The sequence below is a fragment of the Peromyscus californicus genome, unplaced genomic scaffold, assembly GCF_007827085.1.
Source record: "Peromyscus californicus insignis strain IS unplaced genomic scaffold, ASM782708v3 Scaffold_4__1_contigs__length_199733344, whole genome shotgun sequence".
NCBI lineage: Eukaryota > Metazoa > Chordata > Mammalia > Rodentia > Cricetidae > Peromyscus > Peromyscus californicus.
In genome coordinates this window covers 94,500,424-94,524,461 of record NW_026294562.1, presented here as the reverse complement: position 1 = coordinate 94,524,461, position 24,038 = coordinate 94,500,424, and the positions used below count along the sequence as shown (strand labels likewise).

General features: G+C 40.0%; 1 protein-coding gene across 5 annotated transcripts in view; it reads right to left on the bottom strand.

Moving 5' to 3' along the window:
* Positions 1-24,038, bottom strand: part of Stk33 (serine/threonine kinase 33) — a 173,898-nt gene that overhangs the window by 51,220 nt on the left and 98,640 nt on the right. For all 5 annotated transcript variants that reach the window (XM_052711987.1, XM_052711984.1, XM_052711983.1 and 2 more), the window contains 7 exons: positions 21,603-21,971; positions 20,675-20,788; positions 16,438-16,551; positions 14,184-14,288; positions 5,827-5,965; positions 3,764-3,852; positions 1,679-1,766 (listed from right to left, as the gene is read on the bottom strand). In XM_052711987.1, coding sequence (XP_052567947.1) covers positions 1,679-1,766; positions 3,764-3,852; positions 5,827-5,965; positions 14,184-14,288; positions 16,438-16,551; positions 20,675-20,788; positions 21,603-21,815 — 862 coding nt within the window. In that variant the 5' untranslated portion in view covers positions 21,816-21,971. The remainder of the gene's footprint in view (positions 1-1,678; positions 1,767-3,763; positions 3,853-5,826; positions 5,966-14,183; positions 14,289-16,437; positions 16,552-20,674; positions 20,789-21,602; positions 21,972-24,038) is intronic.

Sequence of the window (24,038 nt, the reverse complement as noted above, 5' to 3'; positions counted from 1 at the left end):
TTATTTCCCACATTTTCTAGGTAAGAAAACTGAGATAGAAAGCATGCTCACATCAGACTGGGTCAAAACATCAATGAGTCCCAGTGCAGGATGAGGTTCCAAGTTTGTGTGACTCAATTCGGTGCTCTCTGATTGTCACAACAGGGTCCCTTCAAACAGCCTCTCAAAGCAGCACTGTGCCTTTAACCTTAAGCTGGCACACGCTTTAAAGATGAGGTTTTAGGGTTTTGCTTTATAGTGGCTGGCTTTTTAAAAAGCCAATATGATACTGAGGAATAGATCTACTTTACTTTTACAAATGGATATCTTTCTTTAAAGAAAAAGAAAACACAGTCACAAATACAAAAAATAAGATACATGTATAGATTTCAAAAGAACATTAAAATTTACTAAGTATTTTTGCATAATAAATTGTGTTCAGAATCCTATGAGCCAGTCCTGCAGGTCTGATGCCCTCTGTAATGAAGGTGGAAAACGTGGAGACCTGACTGCAGTTGCACACTCTGAAATGTTTCCTATAGGAAAGTTGTATGCTTACTGAGAAAGCGCTCCCAGTCTCCTCCACTAACACACTGTCCATTTGCATGTATGCCCTCACAGGTGAGTGCACACACTTGAGCACACACACTCTTTCATAACAACTACTAAAAACAAAGGGAATTTTGTTTTCCCCACTCTCTAAAGGAATGGAAAAACAACCAAAAGAAGCCAAAAGATACACAGGAGAATGAGAAAAGGCTAAGCTATAACGCTTCACAAATTGAATAATCTGTCTCCAAATGATTGAAAATTGACAGGATTCCTCTTTTTGCAATTATTGTGTGTGCTTGCAGTCTTTAACTGCATGCAAAACTTTAAATACAGAACCAGCAAAGTGCAAGTTGTTCCATGGAACGGTCTGTCATGAAGGCGAATTCCGAGGTGAGATTCGGTGAGGGCTGCCTTCCTGCTGCACCGCACACGCAGCAGGGACCAGGACTCCTGGCCTCCACTTTTCTGAGTCTTCCTAATTATCAGGGGCATTTCTACTTGCACTGTCATCCCAGCCCTCAGGGAGGCAGAAGCCAGAATATCTGTGCCAAGGAGCCATTTAGGAAGTCAGCAAAGCTCCGCAAACCATCTGTCTTCCCTCTTGTTCTCTCACTTGTTATCAGTGTAGACAACTAATAAGCAGGCATAAAACTCAGGGTGCCTGGATATATTTTCCCCATGTAACTACAGACCAGATGTCTTTTGCCAATGGGAGGATATGAACAGAATCTAAAGTAGCCTTTTCCCAAGTAAGATAAAACAATTTAAAAACTTTATGCATCAAGTAGGCAAAAAAAAAAAAAAGCAATGAACGAAGTAAACTTTTCAGCAATAAAAACAGATAAACCACTGATACAACAAGAAGCATAAAATAGCAAAATCGTCCTGCGGAACAGAAGACACACGCGCACACACTGTATGACTCAAGCACAGTTGAGTTTGGTGATGGAAAGCACTGGGAATTACTGGGACATGAGGGGGAGATGGTGGAGACAGACAGGGTAATAAGTGCTGTGGATTCATTGGCATGTGATTATCTAAATATGTAGCCTATGGCAATCCTGCCTCAGCCTCCTGAATGCTGAGCTTACAGGTTTGGGCTACCACACCTTCAGGTGTTCTAACATTGTCAAGTCTTCTCACTTACCCATATAGATAGGAGTGCCACACGTGGTCTGCATCATGCTTTCACTCCTGGAGCCATGCTTCCTAACTGCCAAGCCGAAGTCAGTCACCTGAGAGCAGACACACAGGCTCAGTCACCCAGTGCCTTCCACCCACTGGAACTGCATTTAATCCTTACTTCACAGGGATGGGCTTTTCCTTGGATTACTAACAAAGATGGACTTTCCCTCTCCCCCTACCCTCTCTCGGTGCAGAAAAACTCTGTAGAGAGAATCCAGGATGTTGACTGTTCATGCCTTTTGTTAATTCTTCTTGGTAAACTTTTTATAAGTTCTTTCACTGCAAACTACAGCCTAGCCTTGGAATATGTTATCTATTTTTCTGATACTGGAGCTGTGGTCCAGTGAAGGCACTGTTTAAGTAAAAATAGTTACCCTTAGATGGGCGGTGGTGGCACATGCCTTTAATCCCAGCACTGGGGAGGCAGAGGCAGGTGATGTCTGTGAGTTCAAGGCCAGCCTAGGATACAGAGTGAGTTCCAGGAAAGGTCCCAAAAGCTACACAGAGAAACCTTATCTCAAAAAACAAACAAAAAAAAATAGTTATCCTTATCAACACTTACTAAGACTCTTTTTTAACATGTATAACTAGTAAAGACTTGTTTTTCATTACTATTATTTCCTTTGTGAGTATCAAGTATGCTAATTAAAACAATTGCTACACTATTTAAAATGAAGCAAATTAACAAGGAGAAAAAGGCCCACTCCACCATGGCCTGGTCACAGATGGCCTGAAGGCCTTTTGAGGCAGCTTTAGTCTCCTGCTCCATTCTAAAGCTTGGTAATTACACCTTGAGTTACTAAATATTTGGTATGTACCCTTCCTTGGTTGTCTCTCAAAATGGAATGTCCTTGGACCCAAAGCAGAAACAAAGGCAAATTTATGGATCATACAAGCAAAGCATAGGTTCTTTACTCACATTAAATGCAAAATTGGCAGTACCTTATAAAGTATAAGGAAATGTTCTTAATTAATATGTGACATTATCAAACCCATCTTTTTTTTTCTTTAAGACAGGGTCTCACTCTGCAGCCCAGGCCAACCTAAAACTCATTATGTAGCCTGGCTTGCCTTAAACTCATGGCAATCCTTCTGTTTCAGCCTCTCCTGTGCTGGGAATACAAGTGTACATCAACATGCCTTGAATCAATTAAATTACCCCAGGAGTTTCCATAAATATCCCACTTGAAGCATAATATCTATCTTTCTCCATACAGCATCTCTACAGATACAAAGCATATTAAAGCCTTCATGATCCAGTTCCATTATTTGGAGAGCACTGAGTCTCTTGTTTACCAAAGATTAACTGAACATATTCTGTTGCAGATACTCCTCCACATTCCAACAAAGAATAAAATGCCTAAAGTTCCTGACTTTATAGTGGACTATGAAGAACATTCACTGAAGGGTATCAGTAGTGTTGCTGAGTCTGTTTCTGCTGCATATGGTTTAGCTTCTGCAACAGCAGCTCACAGACACATTTGCTTCTAAAGTTAACACTTGCACACATTTTGAAGGCAGCCACTATTAAAGTGCTAAGTAATAAATAATGTATTCTATCATTTATTTGACATTAAGGAACACTTAATTTGAATAAAATCTTCAAGAATAAACACTTGGCACATTAATTGTGGTTAAGACATAAATATTAATATCCAGGAAAAATTTCAATGAGAAATACAGACTGTAGCATTAATTTAGTATCAAAAGCACAGCCAAGGTGTGTTTTTCTCTAAATCTGTAACACATTTACATCAAATTACCAGACATAATTTTGAAATTAATTAGAATTCAGAGCATCTGTTTGCTTGCTATTAACTAATGATTTAGAACTATCCAAAAGAATATGCACTTTGAAAAACACATTCAGTAGCATCACTTAGCTTGTAAAATTATTTTTATCTTTAGAACTTCTTTTGTGAATTTTTTACTTCTTAGCACAAATGGCTTAGACTCAAAAGTCACCAAAATGTGTCTAAGATGTCTGTAGCTACTTTGCTGCTGGTTGTTTTCAGGCAAATATTGAGTAGTATTTCTAGGCTCTTACCTTTATGTTTAAGTTCATCTCATTGTTATCATCCATGAAGCTGCTTTTAACCATTATGTTTTCCAGCTTTAGATCTCTGTGCACTATATCTACCAGGAAAATAGACAGGCAAAGTGAGTAACAGAAGGACAGAGAGGACAGAAGCAGGACAGATAAATAAAGTATGAGGGAAGGCTGAGTGCAATTCTGTCCTGTTCTGTTTTTCCTTATACCCCTCTTCTCCACATCTCTACCAGAAGCCATTTTCTCATCTCTGCACGCTCCCTGTTGTGACAGCCTAGCCTCTCAGCCTGGTGAGTGTGGAAGGGGAGCTGTCTGAGGCTACACATTTCCAGGAGAACGAAGGCAGCCTGGGTCACAATACAGGCCAGGTAAGGTTTTCTGTATCCTTGGGTCTCTAAATAGGGGATTGTGCCTCTGTATAATGTTACTGTCAACACAAACATTTTAACACATTGTAACTTGGCTACATGTGCATAAACTGTATCTCAGTGTATTTTTCTAAAATATCAGCATATATTTCACACTGTTCATATGTTGAAATAAAAAAAACCCCACATATCTTGTGACACAAACCTCCAGTTGAACAGGTCAGAGTTGAGGTGAGATTTCTGTGTGCATTCAAATTCAAATAATGTATCAAACACTCCTCCACAAATAACTGACTGACTCACATCCACAGCAAACACTTCTTAAGCTGTGGGCATCTAAGTGTGTAACGTCTAGGGAAATGAAGCTGAGGTAGACCTGGACTGGCAGTGTAGCTAATCACAGTTCTCATATATCCCCCAGGCATTTTCTTTGGACTTATTACTGATTCTGGTACTCCACCTGACTCTACTTACATAAATACCATACCATTTCAATTAACATATTTTTGTGATGTTCTTATCCTTGGCAGGGGCAAATCTCCCTAATACCCCACATTTTTATCTTAGTTATTCTCGTCATTTGTAGAATAATTTTTAAAACCTCACCCCTCAAAAGTGATGTTTTTATAGAAATATACTGAAAACAAATGTCTCCCTAGATAAGAGAGAACTGACCCAGGCGTGGCCTTCAGCCTCTGCAAGCCTTTCCTCACCTGAACCATTCTCCGGTCCCAGCCTGCATTCCTCAGATCTAATTCTGACACACGCTTGAGCTCCCTGCACTTCACATAGCTCTCCAGTAAGAAATTGCCACACTGGATTACAAGCTGTTTCCTGTACTCCTTCTCCTACTAGCCTAAGCTACTTGAGGGGCAGAGGCCTTAATTTTTCATCTTTATAACTCTGGGGCTGAGCACAATACAGTAGATGCTGAGGAAACTGAGATCCCAAAGCCTGTCACTGACCTTTGTGGAACAAGTATTTTCTCATCTGTAAAATGAGAATTTCTAAAGTCACACCTAAGAACCTCAAGGAAAAGGGGAGCATGGGACAAAGTGGCAGCAGTAACACTGGAGTCAGTAAAGCTTTAGAATAAGTAGAGTTCCTTTTAAATGTAGGTTGGCAAATTACTCCAAATGATACCTTAGTGGATAATGTTACTATACATTTGTCAAAACCAACAGAATAAAAAATACCAATAATGAATCCTAATGTAAACTGCAGGTTTTAGGCGACCATAATGTGAGTCACTCTGCACATATGGCACCAGGGTGGACACTGGAAACTTCTGTTCCTTCTCTTTTGAACCCAAACTGCTCTAAAACTGAAGTATATTATTTTACAAGGCTGGAACAGGTACATTTTTAATAATATTAATATAAAAATATTTTAGGAAAATTCACTTTATCTACTTTGATTTTGACCATATTAGCCACATTTTAAACTTCTAGAATAAGAATGATCATGACTGTCTGCTCTTCCATATACAGTGTAATTATATGCCTACATTGTTACTAATTAAAATGTCTATAAATACAACTAAAAGGAAAAATATGGAAAATGTACTTGTTATTCACTTACATTACCAAGTTCTACCAATGTGATTATGAGTCCTAAAGACCATCCCACTTAAACAAACAACAGTGACATCTTCATTTATGGAGATGGTGAGGCTTACAGTCCTCTTCTTACCGTTGTCATGAAGATAGGCAATGGCTGATGCAAGACGTTGAATTATCAACCTGGTCTCATTCTCTGAGAAGTACCCTTTTTTATCCAGGACTTCTTTGAGTTCTCCATCCTCACAAAGTTCCATCACAAGGTACATTTTCTGACATTACAGATTTAAAAGTCAGAATAAGAGAAAGTTATGAAGTTTTATATGTGTGTGTATGTGTGTGTGTGTTATATCACAAGTATGATCACAAGCTTAATTTATTCATGTGAAACTGTTCTACATATCATATACAAGCTATTATACTGAATACAAGAGGAACAAAGGAGCAAGAGACATGGTGCTGACTTCAGGAAGTTCAGTAGAGTTACAGTATCATGTGATATATACTAACAGCCCAACATGCCATGGGGCTGTGGAAGAGAGGCTGCCTCTGCATAAAGAATGCTCATCAAGGAGAGTTCAGACTGAAGGTGTGAGCAGTGATTTCTCGGCAGGGAAGGTGGAGGAAAACCAGGCAGAGCTGGTGGCCAGTGCACAAAGCCCCTAAAGCCTGGAACAAAGCACTTATTAAAATAACACGTAAATCGCTGTTAACAGTAATGGAGACTGTTGGGTAGAGAAGAAGATGGTGAAGGGCGAAGCTAACAGGAAAGATTGGAACAAGTTTCTAAAGAGCCTTGGATAGCATGCTCAAGACTATGGATTCCCATGCCCCATATGAAACAAGGCATTGGAGGTGTTTAAGTCAGAGTCTTGAGGTAAAAGCTGTATGATGTCAATTTTGCATTTCTAGGTCAACACTACAACAGTAATGTACAGCAGGGCACAGCAAAATTTTTCTATAAAGACCAAACCCAATAGTAAACATTATGGTCTCTGTGGACAACATGGCACAGCTCAGCAGCTGCCTTGAGATCAGCCATGAACAACACAATGCTGTATTTATAGACTCAGAAATCTGAGTTTGGTGTGATTTTAAGATTATGAAACATTACTCTTTTACATTTGGTCATTTATTTGGAAATATAGAGAACTTATGGACCCTATAGAAGCAGGCAGCAGGCCAGACTGACTTCATAGGCTACCTGTGTTAACAGGGGGACCTGTAGAGCATGGGCTGAACACAAGAAAGAAGGTGGTTTCTTAGTTTTCCTGTTGGGATAAACTATACTGACAAGGTTAACTTAAAGGAGAAAGGGTGTGTTCCAGCTCACAGTTCAAGGTACAGTTTATTATGATGGGAAAGCCACTGGCCTCAGCAGAAGCATGAGGTGGCTGACCACACTGCATCTGGTCAGGAAGCAGAGAACAGTGAGTGCTGGTGCTCAGTTTACTTTCTCCTTTTTAAAAACTACTTTAAATTTTTTAAATTGATTTAATTGTGTGTGTGTTCCTGTATGCACTAGCATACCTATAGAGAGAGATCAAGGCACATGAGTTGGTTTTCCTCTACCATGTAGATCCAACTCATGTCAATAGACTTGGAAGCAAGCACCATAGCCCACTGAACATTCTCAATAGCTCCCACTTTCTCCTTTTTATTTGGTCTGGTACTCCAATATTTTCCTTAGGCACTGCCATAGACATAATTACCCTCCATGTTTCCATTCTAACATATATTCTCGAGTTTTGTTGTTCTGAAGACTTGGGGGTCGGATTCTGTTCTTGTAACAGCTGCTAATCCAACTTCTATATTCAGTCAGTATGTTTAAAGCAGGGAGAGAGGTACGTATCTTTCTTCCTAGAGCCACGATTCTGATTCACTGAATTTCAGGATGCTTTAGGATTTTAAAGTATCTGAAACATCTGACAAATAAACTTTTAAACTGGGCCATACTTTACTGACAGTGCGATAGGATGGCTAGGAACATGGAGTGGAAAGTGAACTATTTGGAAGGGAAAGTTGCATTAGCAGTAGTTACAATATAAATTGACACCAATTTCTAAATGCATGAAGGGCTGGACAGATAGCTGTTGTTAAAAGCACTGGCTACCACAAATAACATAAAATACCTTGGGGTAACTCTAACCAAGCAAGTGAAAGACCTGTATGACAAGAACTTTAAGTCTCTGAAGAAAGAATTTGAAGAAGATATCAGAAAATGGAAAGATCTCTCATGCTCTTAGATATGCAGGATCAACATGGTAAAAATGGCAATCCTATCAAAAGCAATCTACAGATTCAATGCAATCCCCATCAAAATCCCAACACAATTCTTCACAGACCTTGAAAGAACAATACTCAACTTCATATGGAAAAATAAAAAACCCAGGATAGTCAAAACAATCCTATACAATAAAGGAACTTCCAGAGGTATCACCATCCCTGACTTCAAGATCTACTACAGAGTGGAAGTAATAAAAAAACCCAGCTTGGTATTGGCATAAAAACAGACAGGTGGATTGATGAATCAAATTGAACAACTTGACATTAATCCATACAACTATGAACACCTGATTTTTGACAAAGAAGCCAAAATTGTACAATGGAAGAAAGAAAACATCTTCAACAAATGGTGCTGGCATAACTGGATCTCAATAGGTAGAAAAATGCAAGTAGATCCATATCTATCACCACCACAAAACTCAAGTCCAAATGGATCAAAGACCTCACATAAATCCAGTTACACTAAACCTGATAGAAAAGAAAGTGGGAAGTAGCCTTGAACACATTAGCACAGGAGACCACTTCCTAAATATAACACCAGTAGCACAGACACTGAGAGCAACAATTAATAAATGGGACCTCCTGAAACTGAGAAGCTTCTGTAAGGCAAAGGACATGGTCAATAAGACAAAATGACAGCCAACAGAATTGGAAATGATCTCTACCAACCCCACATCTGACAGAGGCTGATCTCCAAAATATATAAAGAACTCAAGAAACTATACATCAAAATACTAAATAACCAAATTAAAAAATTGAGTACAGATCTAAACAGAGAATTCTCAACAGAAGAATCTCAAATGGCTGAAAGACATTTAAGGAATTGCTCAACATCCTTAGTCATCAGGGAAATGCAAATCAAAAGGACTCTGAGATACCATCTTACACCTGTCAGAAGATTAAGAACACTAATGACAGCTTATGTTGGAGAGGATGTGGAGTAAGGGGAGCACTCCTCCACTGCTGGTGGGAGTGCAAACTTGTACAGCCAGTCTGAAATCAGTATGGTGGTTTATCAGAAAATTGGGAATAAACTTACCTCAAGACCCAGCAGTACCACTTTGGGACATATATCCAAAAGATGCTCAATCATATCACAAGGACACTTGCTCAACTATGTTCATAGCAGCATTATTCATAATAGCCAGAACCTGGAAACAACCTAGATGCTCCTCAACCAAAAAAATGGATAAATAAAATGTGGTACATTTACACAATGGAGTATTACTCAGTAGTTAAAAAAAATGGCATCATAAAATTTGTAGGCAGATGGATGGAACTAGAAAAAAATCATCCTGAGTGAAGTAACCTAGACCCAGAAAGACAAACATGGTATGTACTCACTCATGTGGATATTAGATGCAAAGCAAAGGATAACCAGGATACAATCCACAACCCCAGAGAAGCTAGGTTAAAAAGGAGGACCCTAAGAGGGACATGCATGGAGGGCCCCAGGAAGGGGAAATAGTATCTTCTGGGTAAACTTGGAGGGGAGGTAGAAGGGAGGGGATGGGGGCAGAGAACATGAGGGACATAGTGGAAGAGCAATGAAAGAGATACCATGATAGAGGGAGACATCATGGGGATAGGGAGAAACCTGGTGCTAGGGAAATTTCCAAGATTCCACAAGGATGGCCCCAGTTAAGGCTCCTAGCAAGAGTGGAGAGGGTGCCTGAACTGGCCTTCCCCTGTAATCAGATTCGTGACTACCCTAATTGTCATCATAGAACCTACATCTAGTAACTGATAGAAGCAGATGCAGTGATCCACAGCCATGCACTGGGCTGAACTGGAGAGCCGATGAAGAGACAGGGGAGGGATCATATGAACAAGGAGGGGGGTGTCAAGATCATGATGGGGAAAACCACAGAGACAGCTGACCCAAGTTAGTAGGAGCTCACAGACTCTGGACTGACAGTTGGGGAACCTGCATGAGACCGAAGCAGGCCCTCTAAATGTGGGTGACAGTTGTGAGGCTTGATCTGTGTTGCAGGGCTCCTGGCAGTGGGACCAGGACTTATCCCAGATGTATGAACTGGAGTCCATTACCTATGATGAGACATTTTGTCCAGCCTTAATACAGCAAGGAGGGGCTAGGCCCTCACTCAACTTGATATGCCAGACTTTGCTGACTCCCCAAGGGAGGCCTTACCCTCTCTGAGGAGTGGATGGGGCAGGGGGTGGGATGGGAGAGGTAAAGAGGTGGGAGAAGGGGAGGGGAGGGAAACTGGGGATGGTATGTAAAATGAAAAGAAAAAAATTTTAAAGAAAAGAAAAAGAGCACTGGCTACTTTTCCAGAAGACAGGTTCCATTCCCAGCACCCACATGACAGCTCACAGGCATCTGTAACTCCAGTTCCAGGGGAATCCATCACCCTCTTCTGGCCTCTGAGGGTGCTGCATGTGTGTGGTACACAGACACACAAAATAAAAATAAGTCTTTTTTAAAACGTTAAATGCATGTTGATCAAAGTTTTAGTGTTAAAGTGTATTATTCAAGTCTTTTACAATAGTAGAAACAATTGTGTATATCTAGAGCATACGTAGACTTACAAGAAACCACTACACAGTCTGAGTGGTTGATGAGCAGTATACAACCAATTATACATCCATTTCCTTAGAATAGCTTCAACTGAAAATTGAAGCATTCAATGGAAAGTCTAGACATGTGCGTTTATTGGTAGATCTAGTACACGTGAACCAAAATCAAACAACACAGAAATGGACAACCATAGATGACCATTTTCCTTGCCTTCAAACTCTTGTAGATTTGGGCTTCTACACATGATAATGTAATAGACTAGTTTGCCCCTCTGCTTAAATAAGTTAAGAACTGGAAAGACATTAGTCAGCATAGAGAACAGTATTCTATGAGAGAGAGAAGGCCATGAGGCAAGCCCCATGATTGTCCTAACCTCTGAAGAGTTGCCGCACCTCAGGGCAAGCAGGAGTTTCAATAAGAGATGATGAGAAGAGAAGGGCATCTATGGAATTAGGTAGCATCATAAGCCTGCAAAGAACAGCAGCAGTGATGGGAGGGGAGGAAGCTGCTGGAAACTGCCAAGGCCAAGTGTGCAGCCTACAGAAGTACACCTTGGAGAACTTTCAGGTACAGTGACCTCCATGAATTCAGGAGATGCGAGTCCAGAAAAGCCAAGACAATTCAAGTTTCCAGGGAAGAATATCAAAGAGGGAAAATATGTACACAAATACCCCCCCACACACACACACAAACACAAGGGGGGGGGAATCTTCCTCAAATCTTCAGCAGAATGTTAATCAGTCTGTACTTTGTCCCAAAGCTGGGAACTAACCATGTGAAAGGCCAGAGGGGACAGTCATTGGTGCTTATGCATGGCAGAAATACTGTGTTTCCATTAGCCAGAGAGAGAAATCTCATAATTCATGTAGCATTGGAGAGAGTATGAGTATTCAGAAGGCCGCACCTCAGTAGAAGGGTAAATCTAGTCCTATAGAGGATAATCTGTTGTCCCTCACAAAGGATAAATCAAGCACCAAAGGCATTGAACTGTCTCCAAATTACTTACTATGTCATAAAATAAAGTTCAAGAATCATTACTAGGCCAGATGTGTTGGCACATGCCTGTAATCCCAGCCATTGGAAGCTGAGGCAGAAAGTTCACTAATTTCAGGGTTATCTAGTGAGACCATATCATCTCTCCTCAAAATAGTAGTAAGAATATAAAAAATCTAGCACCGCAAATGGTAATTTTTACAATGTCTGGCAGCCAATTAAAATTAACTGGCAGCCAGGCTTGAGAGTGCACACCTGAAATTCTAGCACTCAAGCACAGGAGTAGGAAGTTCACAAGTTCCAGGCCAGCCTTGGCTATGCAGGAACTTCCAGACCATCTGCCCTACACAGTAAGACCTCGTATTAAAAGACAAAATTAGGTAAATAAATATGAAAGTAACAGATATGCATAGTAAGAAAATATAACCCAGAACAAAGGAGGAAAGGCCTATCAAAACTGAATTAACAATGACATACATAATACAATTAGTAGGAAAAGGACTTTAGTTCCTATCATCATATTCATGAAGTGGGGAGACACTGAGTATGTTAACATCATATGTTGACTATACACATGAAGGAAATCGAATTTCCACTGGACAAGATGATAAAACATTAGCTATTATAAAAAATTAGTGAATTTGACGTTATGGTAAAATACAAATTACACAGATTGAACACAGAAAAATGCTGGAAGATGAGCAGAATAGCAGTGTATTGTGAGCAATATCAGGTAATCCAGTATATGTACCAAGTCTTCCAGAGTAGGGCAAGGAAACAGAAAAAAATACTTGACAAAATAATTACTAAAATTATCCTATATCAGATGAAAATTTAACTCACAGACCCAAGAAGTTCCATGAACCCCAAGCAAAAGAAACTTGAAGAGAACTTTATCAAGATTCATTGAAATCAAACTGCCTAAAACTGATGATAAAGAGGCTGGAAAGATGGTTCTGTGGTTAAGAGCGTTTGTTACTATTGCAGAAGACTGGCTTCAGTTCCTAGCACCCACTTGGTGGCTCACAACTGTCTTCTCCAGATCCAGACAATCTGTAGTCCTCTTCTGACCTCCTTGAGCACAAGGCATGCAAAAGGAACACAGACATACATGCAGGCAAAACATTCACACACAAATAAAGTTTTTAAAACTGATGACAAAGAACAAAGTTATTCAAAGAATATTTGGGGATAAAAGAAATCACAATTCAGGGATGGAGGTATAGCTCAGTGGTAGAAGTAGGACAAGGCTTAACATGCACAAGGCCAGGGGTCTGACTTTCAGGATCACCAAAAAGAAAAAAGGACAACTGTGGTCCTGTTGCCAAGCACTTTCAGTTAATACAGTGTAATGCACAACCCAAATTGACTATTAGTAGCTACTTGCAAGTCTGGCAGAGAAAATGAAGAACAATAGCTAACATCTGATGAGACGGATGCATTATACCCATGCTCCCATTAATCTTTAATCCTTCAACAACCAGATGAGTCAGCACTTCACAGGTGAGACACACACACAGAGAAGTTGAATAACTTGGCCATATTCTCACAGCTAAAAAGTGGTGGAACCAGGATGTGAAGAAACAGACCATCTGTCCACCTGCCTAACCACATAGTGTGCTGCTTCCAGGCAGTGCAAGTGATGCCCAAGTTGACCAGGGGAAAAACGCCTACCGCTAAGATTAGAGAACAATGATATCTGGGACAGAAGGGAGACAAAGCACGGTGGAAAGACGGAGATAAGAACTTGTTATGCCCTGTTCAGCTGATATCCCTGGGAGGCCTGCTCTCTTCTGAAGGGAATGGAGGAGGAGTAGATCTGGGGGAGAGGGACCCAGCAACTGAGAGGAGTCGGGGGAGGGGAAACTGCAGTTGGGATGTAATGTATGAGAGAAGAATTTTTTATTGTATTATTTGTATTTTATGATTTAATTTAATTTTACATATCAGCCACGGATTCCCCTGTCCTCCCTCCTTCCGCCCCCGCCCTCCCCCCAGCCCACCCCCCATTCCCATCTCCTCCAGGGCAAGGACTCCCCTGGGGATTCAGCACAACCTGGTAGATTCAGTGGAGGCAGGTCCAGTCCCCTCCTCCCAGGCTGGGCAAAGTATCCCTGCATAAGCCCCAGGTTTCAAACAGCCAGCTCATGCACTAAGGACAGGTCCTGGTCCCACTACCTGGGTGCCTCCCAAACAGTTCAAGCTAATCAACTGTCTCACTTATCCAGAGGGCCTGAGAAGAATTTTTTAAAAAAGTATTTTCTACATTGTGCCAAGTAAACCTCTTCAATTTGATCATGAAGCTAACCTTACAAAATCTTGACAATAATCAAATGGTCTCTAGGAGAGAGACTAAGAGCAAATGCACAAAGATGCCATCTCAGAGGAAGCTCTACTCACTATTGGATTTGCATGAAGCTATTCTAGTCTTAAACATTTGTTTCTAATGTGCCACCCAGAACATATAACTAAAGACATCAATCTAATCATTACACACCTAATTATACAATCAATAATAAAAGTCCTCAGGAATGTTCTCATCAATCTCTGGTGACAGACTTTTGCCAAGGACATGAGCAACTGTGCCCCGGAGGGCTACTTTAGAATGGGATGATACTCGTTTTGCAATAGTAACAACCTTCAGACTGTAGCACCTGGTGGAACTTTACCTTAGGCGTCTCAAACACTTGTTCCAGATGGATGATGTGTTTATGGTTGACACTCTTTAGGATGTTCACCTCCCGCTCAAGTAACTTCACGGCGGAGCTTCCAGCCTTAACGAAGAAACAGATTGCACGTGGGAATGCCATGCCTCCTTTCCTCAGTATGAAAGTTAGCTATTTTATGCCTTTTCCTACAGTTCTGTACAGTATCTTTCTTAAATGATACCATGCAGTTTATCCCATAATCAGATCAAATTATGCCTCTTCTTTCCCTTGTCCAATTTCAAGTTGTATTTCATTTGGCCTCAATCTCTTGAACTGTTTCCATAAATTAGCTACAACATGGTCTCTGACCCCTCACAAATTTTAGCATACCTTTTTAATATTTCATTTCCTTCCATCACAGTGATCTTTTCACATTAGCATAACAATCTTCTAGGGATATCAGATAGCTTTATAACAGAAAATTTTTCTTTTGTTGTCTTGCTTTGATTTTGTTTATATGTATACTAAACAGAATAAATATTATATTTTCATACATATACACACACCGCAGGCAATGGGATCTTGTATTTAACTTGTATGTGTTACTTTTTGGTCTCCCTGGTTAACTGAGGAGACAGAGAGACAGAGACCTTGCCTTCAGACTAATCCAACAGCAGCTGTGTCTCCTAACATCTAATCCTTACCATGCCTGGGACAAAAGGTCAAATGAAGAGATCTCCAGGGAACACATGGATGTCCTTCAAATGTAGGTAAGATTGTCTAATCATGTAGAAAATTCTAGGGTGCTCCCCTGCTACTGAACTTGCCATTACCTTATAATAAATATTCTCCTCTTTTATTTTTTGTCTTTTTTTAACAGAAAAATATTCTTGAAAGAGGTAACAAAGGACTTATTTCTGCAAACACCTTTAGCCCCCAATTTGGGAAAGTACAGAAGGGTTCTTAAGGAAACAGACTGACCATAAGGCAAACATTTTTTAGTTAAAATTTTACTTAGGGCCATTCCTGCTTCCAATTCCCTTTCCTGTTTACCCTTCACCATCTTTGAGTGAGGAGGACACTGGCCACTCTGCTGCAGCCCCATCTTTGAGTGAGGAGGACCCTGGCCACTCTGCTGCAGCCCCATCTTTGAGTGAGGAGGACCCTGGCCACTCTGCTGCAGCCCACCCGAGTAGGATAAAAGCACATTTTAAGCTTAGCCTAGAGCTCAGAGAAACAGTGGCCATGAGGAGGGAACTCCTGTGAAGAGCAAGCAGTTCTGTACAGTTAGCACGACCTCCAGCTACTCATCTCAATTCTGTTCCTGCTCTTTCCCCACATGGCTTGACCTGTATGTGCTGTAACCATACACTGTCCAGTTCCTGATCACTGGATCACTGATCACAGGATCACTTGATTTGGTTACTTTAGTATACTGTACTCCCAGTATCAGTATGGGAGTGACAGAGTAACTCCTAAAGTTCCAAATACAAATCCCCAGACTGAACCTTTAGCCCTGACAATGAAAAAGCAAAGAAATGGCATGCCAGGTAGCTCTGTGGTGTGCTACCTTGAGTTCAAAAGATTGTAAAAGATGCTACAAAGGCCCTTAATTGCTTTATTAAAGCTGGTATGTCACCTCATTAAACTTGGAAATTTGCTATAATTACCAAAAAAAACATATATAGGCTACTGCTTAATTTTATAGATCCAATACTTGTTATCACAAATCCAAGAAGAAAACACCATAATGGTGTCATTTTGCTTCTTTATCCAGATGGAATTTTTAAAAAGTTGATGAGCTCATGTAAAGTTTGAGATCTTAGATGCTGCCTTAAGGAGAAGCCCAGTCCCCTGCCAACAAGTAACAGAGAGGGGTACAGCAGACACACAGGGACAATAGACTGGATTGGAGGGGGGATTGGCCAGTAGTAAGGAAAGAGAATTAAATGAGACAACAGAAGAAAAGTATATCAAATAATTTAGGAGGGGCAACAGGATTTACTTGCAACTGAGCACCAGTTCTGACTTCAGATTCACTCCTGAAGTTTACATATTTGGTTATACTGGTTGTGGTGATGCTTTTGCCTTTTCCAGACAACACACGTCTACCTGAGTGCAGGAACCAGTCCCTTCACAGGAGACTAGAGCAGTTAGCCCAGCCCTGGCCCTCAGGGGAAGACACAACTTGGGTTAGTATGGAAAGCTGCACTGCCCACTCTTACCCCCACCCTAGCACTGGACCCTGAGGGTTGCACTGGGAAAGAAGCCTTACCTTTTCTTTATTCACTTTCTTAATTGCCCACTTAGCTCCTGTTTCCTTGTCTGTAACTTCACTGACCATTCCAAAGCTCCCCTGTCCCAATATTCTTCCGAAGGTATAGAATTCCTGGAGACAAAACAAGAGTTCCTCTGTCTCTGTGGCATTCATCAGGCATTAGAAATGAATACACAAGCCAGGTGTGGTGGCACACTCCTTTAAGGCAGGTGAATCTCTGTGAGTTCAAGGCCAGCCTGGGCTACCATGTGAGTTCCAGGACAGGCTCCAAAGCTACACAAATAAACCCTGTCTCAAAAAACCAAAAAGAAAAAAAAATGAACACACATTACTGAAAGATATCCACTCAAGGGAGGAAGAATTCTGCTCTAGGATAAAATCAAACAGAGGCACTATTATGTATTTGCTTCGGTAGTAACCAATACATCTTAACTAGCCACAGTCAAATTTCAATGGCTTTTAATAATTGTTTACTTTTTGCAAGAAAACTACAAAAGTTCTAATGGCAAAATGTGGAAAAGTTAAAAAATACAGAAATTGAGTTCTTTCAATCTACACATTATAAAGTAATGCTAATATAAAATTTCATAATAAAATGAAATATTTTCATAAGGAAAAAAGTGAAATATTAATGTATGTATGAACTTGATGCATAAACAATACATTCAGCAAAAGTTCACCCCAAAACTCTGAGAGTCACACTATGAAATCAATACCAATAACCACCAGACAGGCTGGGATGTCGCTCAATGGTTGAGTATGTGTCTGTCATGCACAGGGCCCTGAGTTTTATCCTAAAACAATGAACAAGTGCCTCCTTCTCTACCTAAAAGTTCATTTTAATCTCCTTTATCTCTGTGTTAGTTTTCTTGCCTTATTCGTTTTATTTTAGAAAAAAATAAAAAATTAATAAAAATTAGAAGCAAGAAGAAAATATACTATCCATGATACTATTATCTAAACCAGTGGTTCTCAACCTTCCTAATGCTGCAAACCTTTAATACAGTCCCTCACGTTGTGGTGACCCCCAACCATAAAATTATTTTATTGCTACTTCATGACTAATTTTGCTACTGCCATGAATTGCAATATAACTATCTAATAAGCAACCCTAAATGGGCTGTGACCCACAGGTTGAGAACCATTGATCTAAACCAAAACTCTTTCTGACTTGTCATCTAACTTTGGTTTACAAACAGGGAATGAACTGGTTTGGCCAACAGCACTGTTCTGGTCACAGTGCCAAATAAAAACCACACAACTCCCTACATTTTCACTTCTTGGGGATTGGCAGGAGTCAGATTCTGTGATGCAAATCATCAGCAGAGTACTGATGAGTTTCTGAACCCATCACACACAGGGGCTAACACATGGGTGTCAGAGCTGAGTCAGAGCTGCCAGGGGCAGCTTCTGTGGGGTCAGACAGCCCAAGCCTCCCCTAAGAGATTCCACTCTAACTCTGGGTGGTCACCTTCACCTGCACCATGAAACAGGCACTGCTCTGCTCACACTTCCTTCTCCTTTCATTTCTGTCTTGCTTTTCTAGACGACTGAGTGCCCCAGAAGCGCTTCCCTGCTGAGCTGCACCACAGTGACTGTCCCTTTATTTTTACTCAGCATGATGACTGGTCCCCAAACACTACTACCACTTTCTTGCTTATTCTGGCTCATTTTGAATTCTAAGATGGCTGCTTATGGAAAAATTATTCTTTTGTGTCTTTTAAAAACCTCATCCCTTCTTCTTCCCTGATACCATATAATAGCATAGCAGTGAGAATGAAAGTCAGAAAACTTAATTAGTTCCAAAAACAAAGACATTTAAATTGTGTTCATTTACATGCAGCTGCTACCTATGCTTTATAGATTATATCTTCAATAAAATGATTATTTGCCTGGATTTTTTTTCTTCAGAACAAAATCATATTTATTGTTTCTTTCCAAATTTCCCCCCCTAAAACCTAAACTTTTATCTCTCTCTAAACATACAGAACCATAACTTGGATAGAGTATTATAACACTGGTCTAAGTCAAATGTTTAAAGTAGAGAATATCCAATTATATTTTATAATTTAATTTTTTGTTCAACTAACTGCTTGATATATCATCCCAAAATGATGAAAATAAAAAAGAAATGACTTCTGATCTCTACTAATTTTAAAGGAATGGGATAAAAATGGTATTTTAGAAAGGTTTGCATTGACACAGGAAATTGTAATAGTGTAGAACATAAAAAGCACATGTAGCCTGATCCCTTGGTAAATATGGGTCTATGTGGAGGTGTTGATGCTGATGTCTAGAAGGATATGTAAATATAAAGAAAAGCTACAGGCAAAATCCTGAACAACTGTAACTTTGTTCATTATTCTCAAAGTATTTACAGTGAGCCTGTCAACAGGGAAGAAGCTTAAACTTCAACTCTCCTATTGAAGGCTATTTCTCTAAAGTGTACATAAGCTTAAATATTGTACCATTTCATAAAGAGAAATAGGATAAAATGAAGCAATGGTGAATATTAAACGGGTCATCTCTAACCTACATCTACATTTTCACAATGAACACATTTTGCTTTTAGAAAGGTTCTTATGGCTAACTTTAAAAGTTGGTAAATTTGTATATTGCTTTAATACAGTACTTTTATTTCAGAAAAGGCTTATACTTTGCAAGTCAAATGTTTCAGGTTTTCCTAATAACTTCAAATAAATTAACAAAATAATTTTTAAAGTTATATAATACTTATGCAATGTTTCTTATTATTCTTTTCATAGCTCCTTGGATCACATTTTAAAGGGACATGTTTTAATTTTCAAGTAGTTATATTTCCTTCTTTCTTTTTTGCCTTTTTTCTTATGTGTAACATGTTCGCGCATGTGGGTGTGCATGCACATGCGTTTGAGAGTGGGTGGAGGCCAGAGGACAACACCAGGTGTCTTTTTCAATCATTTTCCACCTTATTTTTTGAGACAAGGTTCTCACTGAACCTGGCAGCCGGTTAGTGCCTGTCTCCTCTTCCCCAGCACTGGGACTACAGGTGTCACTGTACCCCCACTTTCTACACAGGTGTCACTGTACCCCCACTTTCTATACAGGTGCCAGGGATCCAAATTCTGATCCTCATGCTTGCCCTGCATTTCCTTTAGAAAAACTTCAATGTGCTTAAAATTTTTACTATGGTCTTTACTTCCTTTCCTCAGAGACTGTTTTCAATTGTCTCAGCTCTGTCACAAACCACTGGCTTCAAGGAAACCTGAAAGAAAGTTCAGGTCTGCTGTGTCTTTATCCTTGGAGTCATCCATCCCCTCTGGCTCTTACAATCCTCTGCCTCCTCTTCCACATAGATCCCTGAGCCATAAAGGGAGGGGTTTAATGAAGACATCATATTTAGAACTAAGTGCTCTGAAGTATCTCAGCACAATGTGCAGTCATGGGTCTCTGTGCTAATTCCCATATACTGCAGGAAGCTTCCCTGATGAGGGTGGGACAAGACACTGGTCTATGGGTATAACTTTATGTCATTTGAAGTCATTTTATTGCTATGTTCCTTTAGCAGAATAATAGTGTTAGATTTCCCCAGGGCCTGTGGCCTAGCTAGTCTTAGGTTCACATGTGAATTCACAGAGACTGTGACAGCACTCATAAGACCTGCACAGGTTCAAGCCAGAGAGGTCCCAGCACTGAGAGGGAGGAATGGACATGGAGTTCACCCCTAACCAAGAAGTTATTTGCAATTGATACCTGCTGACAAAGGGAAAATCAGTTTCTCCAATCCAGTGTCACTGAGTGTATCAACCACATTCCAGGACAGGCCCTTGCCCAGGAGTACTTGGCCAAGACAAAATGGACTCCATGGTTTTTGTTTGTTTTGCTGTTTGTGGTTTTTTATTTGTTTGTGTGTGTGTGTGTGTGTGTGTGCGCGCGCGCGCGCGCGCTTTTCATATCGTTTTTGGCATTTTTGTCTTTTTTTGTCTTCTACTTGTTTATTTTTGGTTTTGTGTTTTTGTGGGGATTTTACTTGTTTTATTTTGAAAGAGAGAGAGAGAAAGAAGATAAAGTTGTGTGGGTAAGAAGTGGGAAGGATCTGGGAGGAATTGGGGGAGAGGAAAATATGATCAAAATATATCGTGAAAAGTTTTTAATTGAAATGAGTAAATGTTGTTAAAAAGATGAAAGATAAAAACAAAATTTTAAAAAGAAGAGAGCTGACCATCTCTAGTAGCCTCAGCTTGCTCCCGCATACCTCGATATCTGCTCCATTGTCCATTCTGACGTGCAGCACTTTCCCTTCTGTGACGTTGCTCCGACTCCACTGTGGCTGAGAGCTTTTCCTCTCCAGGTTTGAAGTTCTTGTGGTCTAGGACCAAAAGGGAATTATGAAAAATAACTCTTAAGATGTAACATTCTTATTAATGATGCACTCTAATTGTGATCAGCCTGAATGGATACCAGAGTCTTTACTGTATACAAAATCGTTTACTGTCTTTCAGATCCAGAGTGCAGTGCCAGTCACTGGCACATTAGGCTGAAGAAGACCTTCAGGTGAGTGTGCAAGTGTCAGAGGGTTCAGGTGAAGAATGAGGGCCTGGCTTGTCCTAAACTTCTGTTTCCTGTCACCAAAATTGTGCTAGATTAAATACAGCATTCTACTATGCTCTTCATACCCATAAATACAGTCAAATTAGTTTGATTAGAAATCCCACATTATTTGAAAATCATGTGACCCAACCTTGCAAAGTATATTTTATATTTGAGATTGATAACTAGAGCTTCATTTTAGATAATGAAGCCACAATGACACTTGAACCTTTGTCATAAATCTCTCTATCAGTTGAAGAAAACTATCAAAAAGTCCTATTTGGTTAAATTTGAAAAAGAAGTTTAACCAGCTGTATTCCAGCTCTTAAAAGCTGTATAAACAGCTTTTAAGAGCTGGAATAATAATGTTAGTTGTTTGGGATCCTAAGAAATAATTTTGACAGTGACTGAAAGTATCATAAAACACGTAACTAACCAACTTTGCTCATCTCTGCTGTGGGAAGCAAATAGTTCTTTAAGAACTTTAAGAAGCCAATGAATTAGCTGACAAGGGCTCATGGGACAAGGAAGAACCTAGGGATGGGAATGAAGAACGGGCTGTCAGTTTGTGTAGTAGAATCTTCAATATTTACCAAATCTTTCACAGAAGGTTCTCTGCTGGTATTTCTTTCTTTTTTTCTCTCTTGTGTAGTAAAATTGTCTGTACTACCAATACTCGATGTCTGTGACATTTCTACCACCAAAACTGGAGAGTTGACTGTTGAACACACACAAAGGAGATCAGCCTGAGAAGATGCACAGTGGGGGCACTGTGAAGGTATTTCATCCAAGCCATGGTCAGCCATTTGCTTAAATTTATAACAAAAATAACTTGAAAGAGATGTTTCCACTTCGTGAGAAAGAAAACCAGGTCAAAGGGATGTGATAGACTGCTGGTAAGAAACGACTTCTGGTCAACAAGGTCCTTGGACTAATGAGGCACTATGCTTCACGCATGAGAGCTGTGGGCAGAAAAGAAGGCACCATTCAGCAAACTCTTACCACCTTCCTGACAATCACAGGAAAATTAGCAGCTAGAACCAAAATACTCCACCAAGAAAAGTTCATACTGAAAAGAAAATTGGACTATAACATGGTTACAACCAGCAACAATAAGCCTAGCTTAGTATTTCTTAAGGTGAACTATTGCTTTAAAAATCTAAAAATACGCCGGGCGGTGGTGGCGCACGCCTTTAATCCCAGCACTCGGGAGGCAGAGCCAGGCGGATCTCTGTGAGTTCGAGGCCAGCCTGGGCTACCAAGTGAGTTCCAGGAAAGGCGCAAAGCTACACAGAGAAACCCTGTCTCGAAAAACCAAAAAAAAAAAAAAATCTAAAAATACTAGTGTAGAACAAACATATTGCTGTGATTTCATGATTTAAGCTTTAGCCTACTAGCTAATGGTCTCAGAGCAAATATCTCTTATACACTTCACTAAAAGAAGGAATAGTTTGATTTTATAAAGCTATCTAATTGTTAAAGTTCAAAGGCAATATTAAAAGTAGTCTCACTTTTAGAGGGGAATAAATGGGTACAAGTTTTTTTCTCGAGTTTAGTATTGTTATGTACAGAATTTTACCAAACTAGGCTCACTGGTTGTATGGAAGCAAACTGGAAAGATCTGAGCTGAAGAAGGAAGAAAGAATGTACACATTTGGAGAATGCCTTGGGAAATCTGCAGAAGCAACAAGGAGCATATTATTGTCTTTATGGCATCCAAGTCCAGATACTTTTAAAAGCATGTTTTATAGATAGCTTCACCTGGCTTGGAGGTATAAAATATACTTTCATCCTCTGAAGTGGAATAAACTTGTTAGCATAGGAAATTAAATATCCTTATTTTGCTAAAGAAATGTATTTCTAGTCTTAGATACCTAGGACCAGTTGTTTATTTTTATTAATTAAAATTGTTCTTTGACAATTTCATACAAAGAGAGAGAGAGAGAGAGAGAGAGAGAGAGAGAGAGAGAGAGAGAGAGAGAGAACAATCTTACAAATGCTTGACTTTGTTTTTCAAGTACATGAATCAAGACAAAGATAATTTGGAATATTCCTTCATACATTTTATGATTGAACTTTGGGTCTAGAAGAAAATGCTTTGTATTGCAGGATAAGTATAAAACCTGTAACCATCAATGACTCAGAGCAAAGGAATAGATCTGCAAATAACAGCCTTTATGTTCAGGGCAAATAGTACTTTTCCTTGGCAGGTGTAGAAAAGTCCCATGTCAAATGCATAAGGCATCGTTCAATGGATGTGTTAGCAATAATGATGCTATGGCACTTTTTTCTTTAACAGTGAGCAGAAATTTTTTATAAAAACCGTAAGATGTATTCATAGTGTAAAGGCCAATTTAAAATGTAGTTGAGTTTCTTCACTATAAACACTACTCCTAAAGCATGTTCTCAAGGGTGAGGAGATGGCTCAGGGGGAAAGTGCTTGCTGCGCAGGCATGAGGACCTGAGTTCAGATCCTCAGCACCCCAAGCCAGGTAAGCCTGGTGCTATGGGGGAGGTAGAGACAGGTGGAGCCCCAGAGCTCACTGGCCTGACAGGCTAGCCCCGTGAGTAATAGCCTACTCAGGTTCAGTGAAAGATCCTGTCTCAAAACAAAGTGGAAAGCAACTGAGGAATATACCATGTGCAACACACACACACACACACACGCGCGCGCGCGCGCGCGAGAGAGAGAGAGAGAGAGAGAGAGAGACAGAGAGACAGAGACAGAGACAGAGAGACAAAGACAGAGAGAGAGAGAGAGAGAATTTAAAAACCATACATATTCACAGATTTTCAACAGAATCCATAAACAACATACTCCATCCCTGCTACTAAGTTAGAAGGGTTTGATGTACCCTAACACCCTTATCAGGTGTGTGGTTTGTAACCATTTTCCCTGTGGTGATTGTTTCCTATTGACAGAAGCTTTAGTGTAATGTCATCTTATTTCCAAACAGTCACTTCCGAGGCCAGTGGCAAGGAGCTTCCCTCTACATTCTCTTCTACATGTTTCACAGCTTAGGACTCAT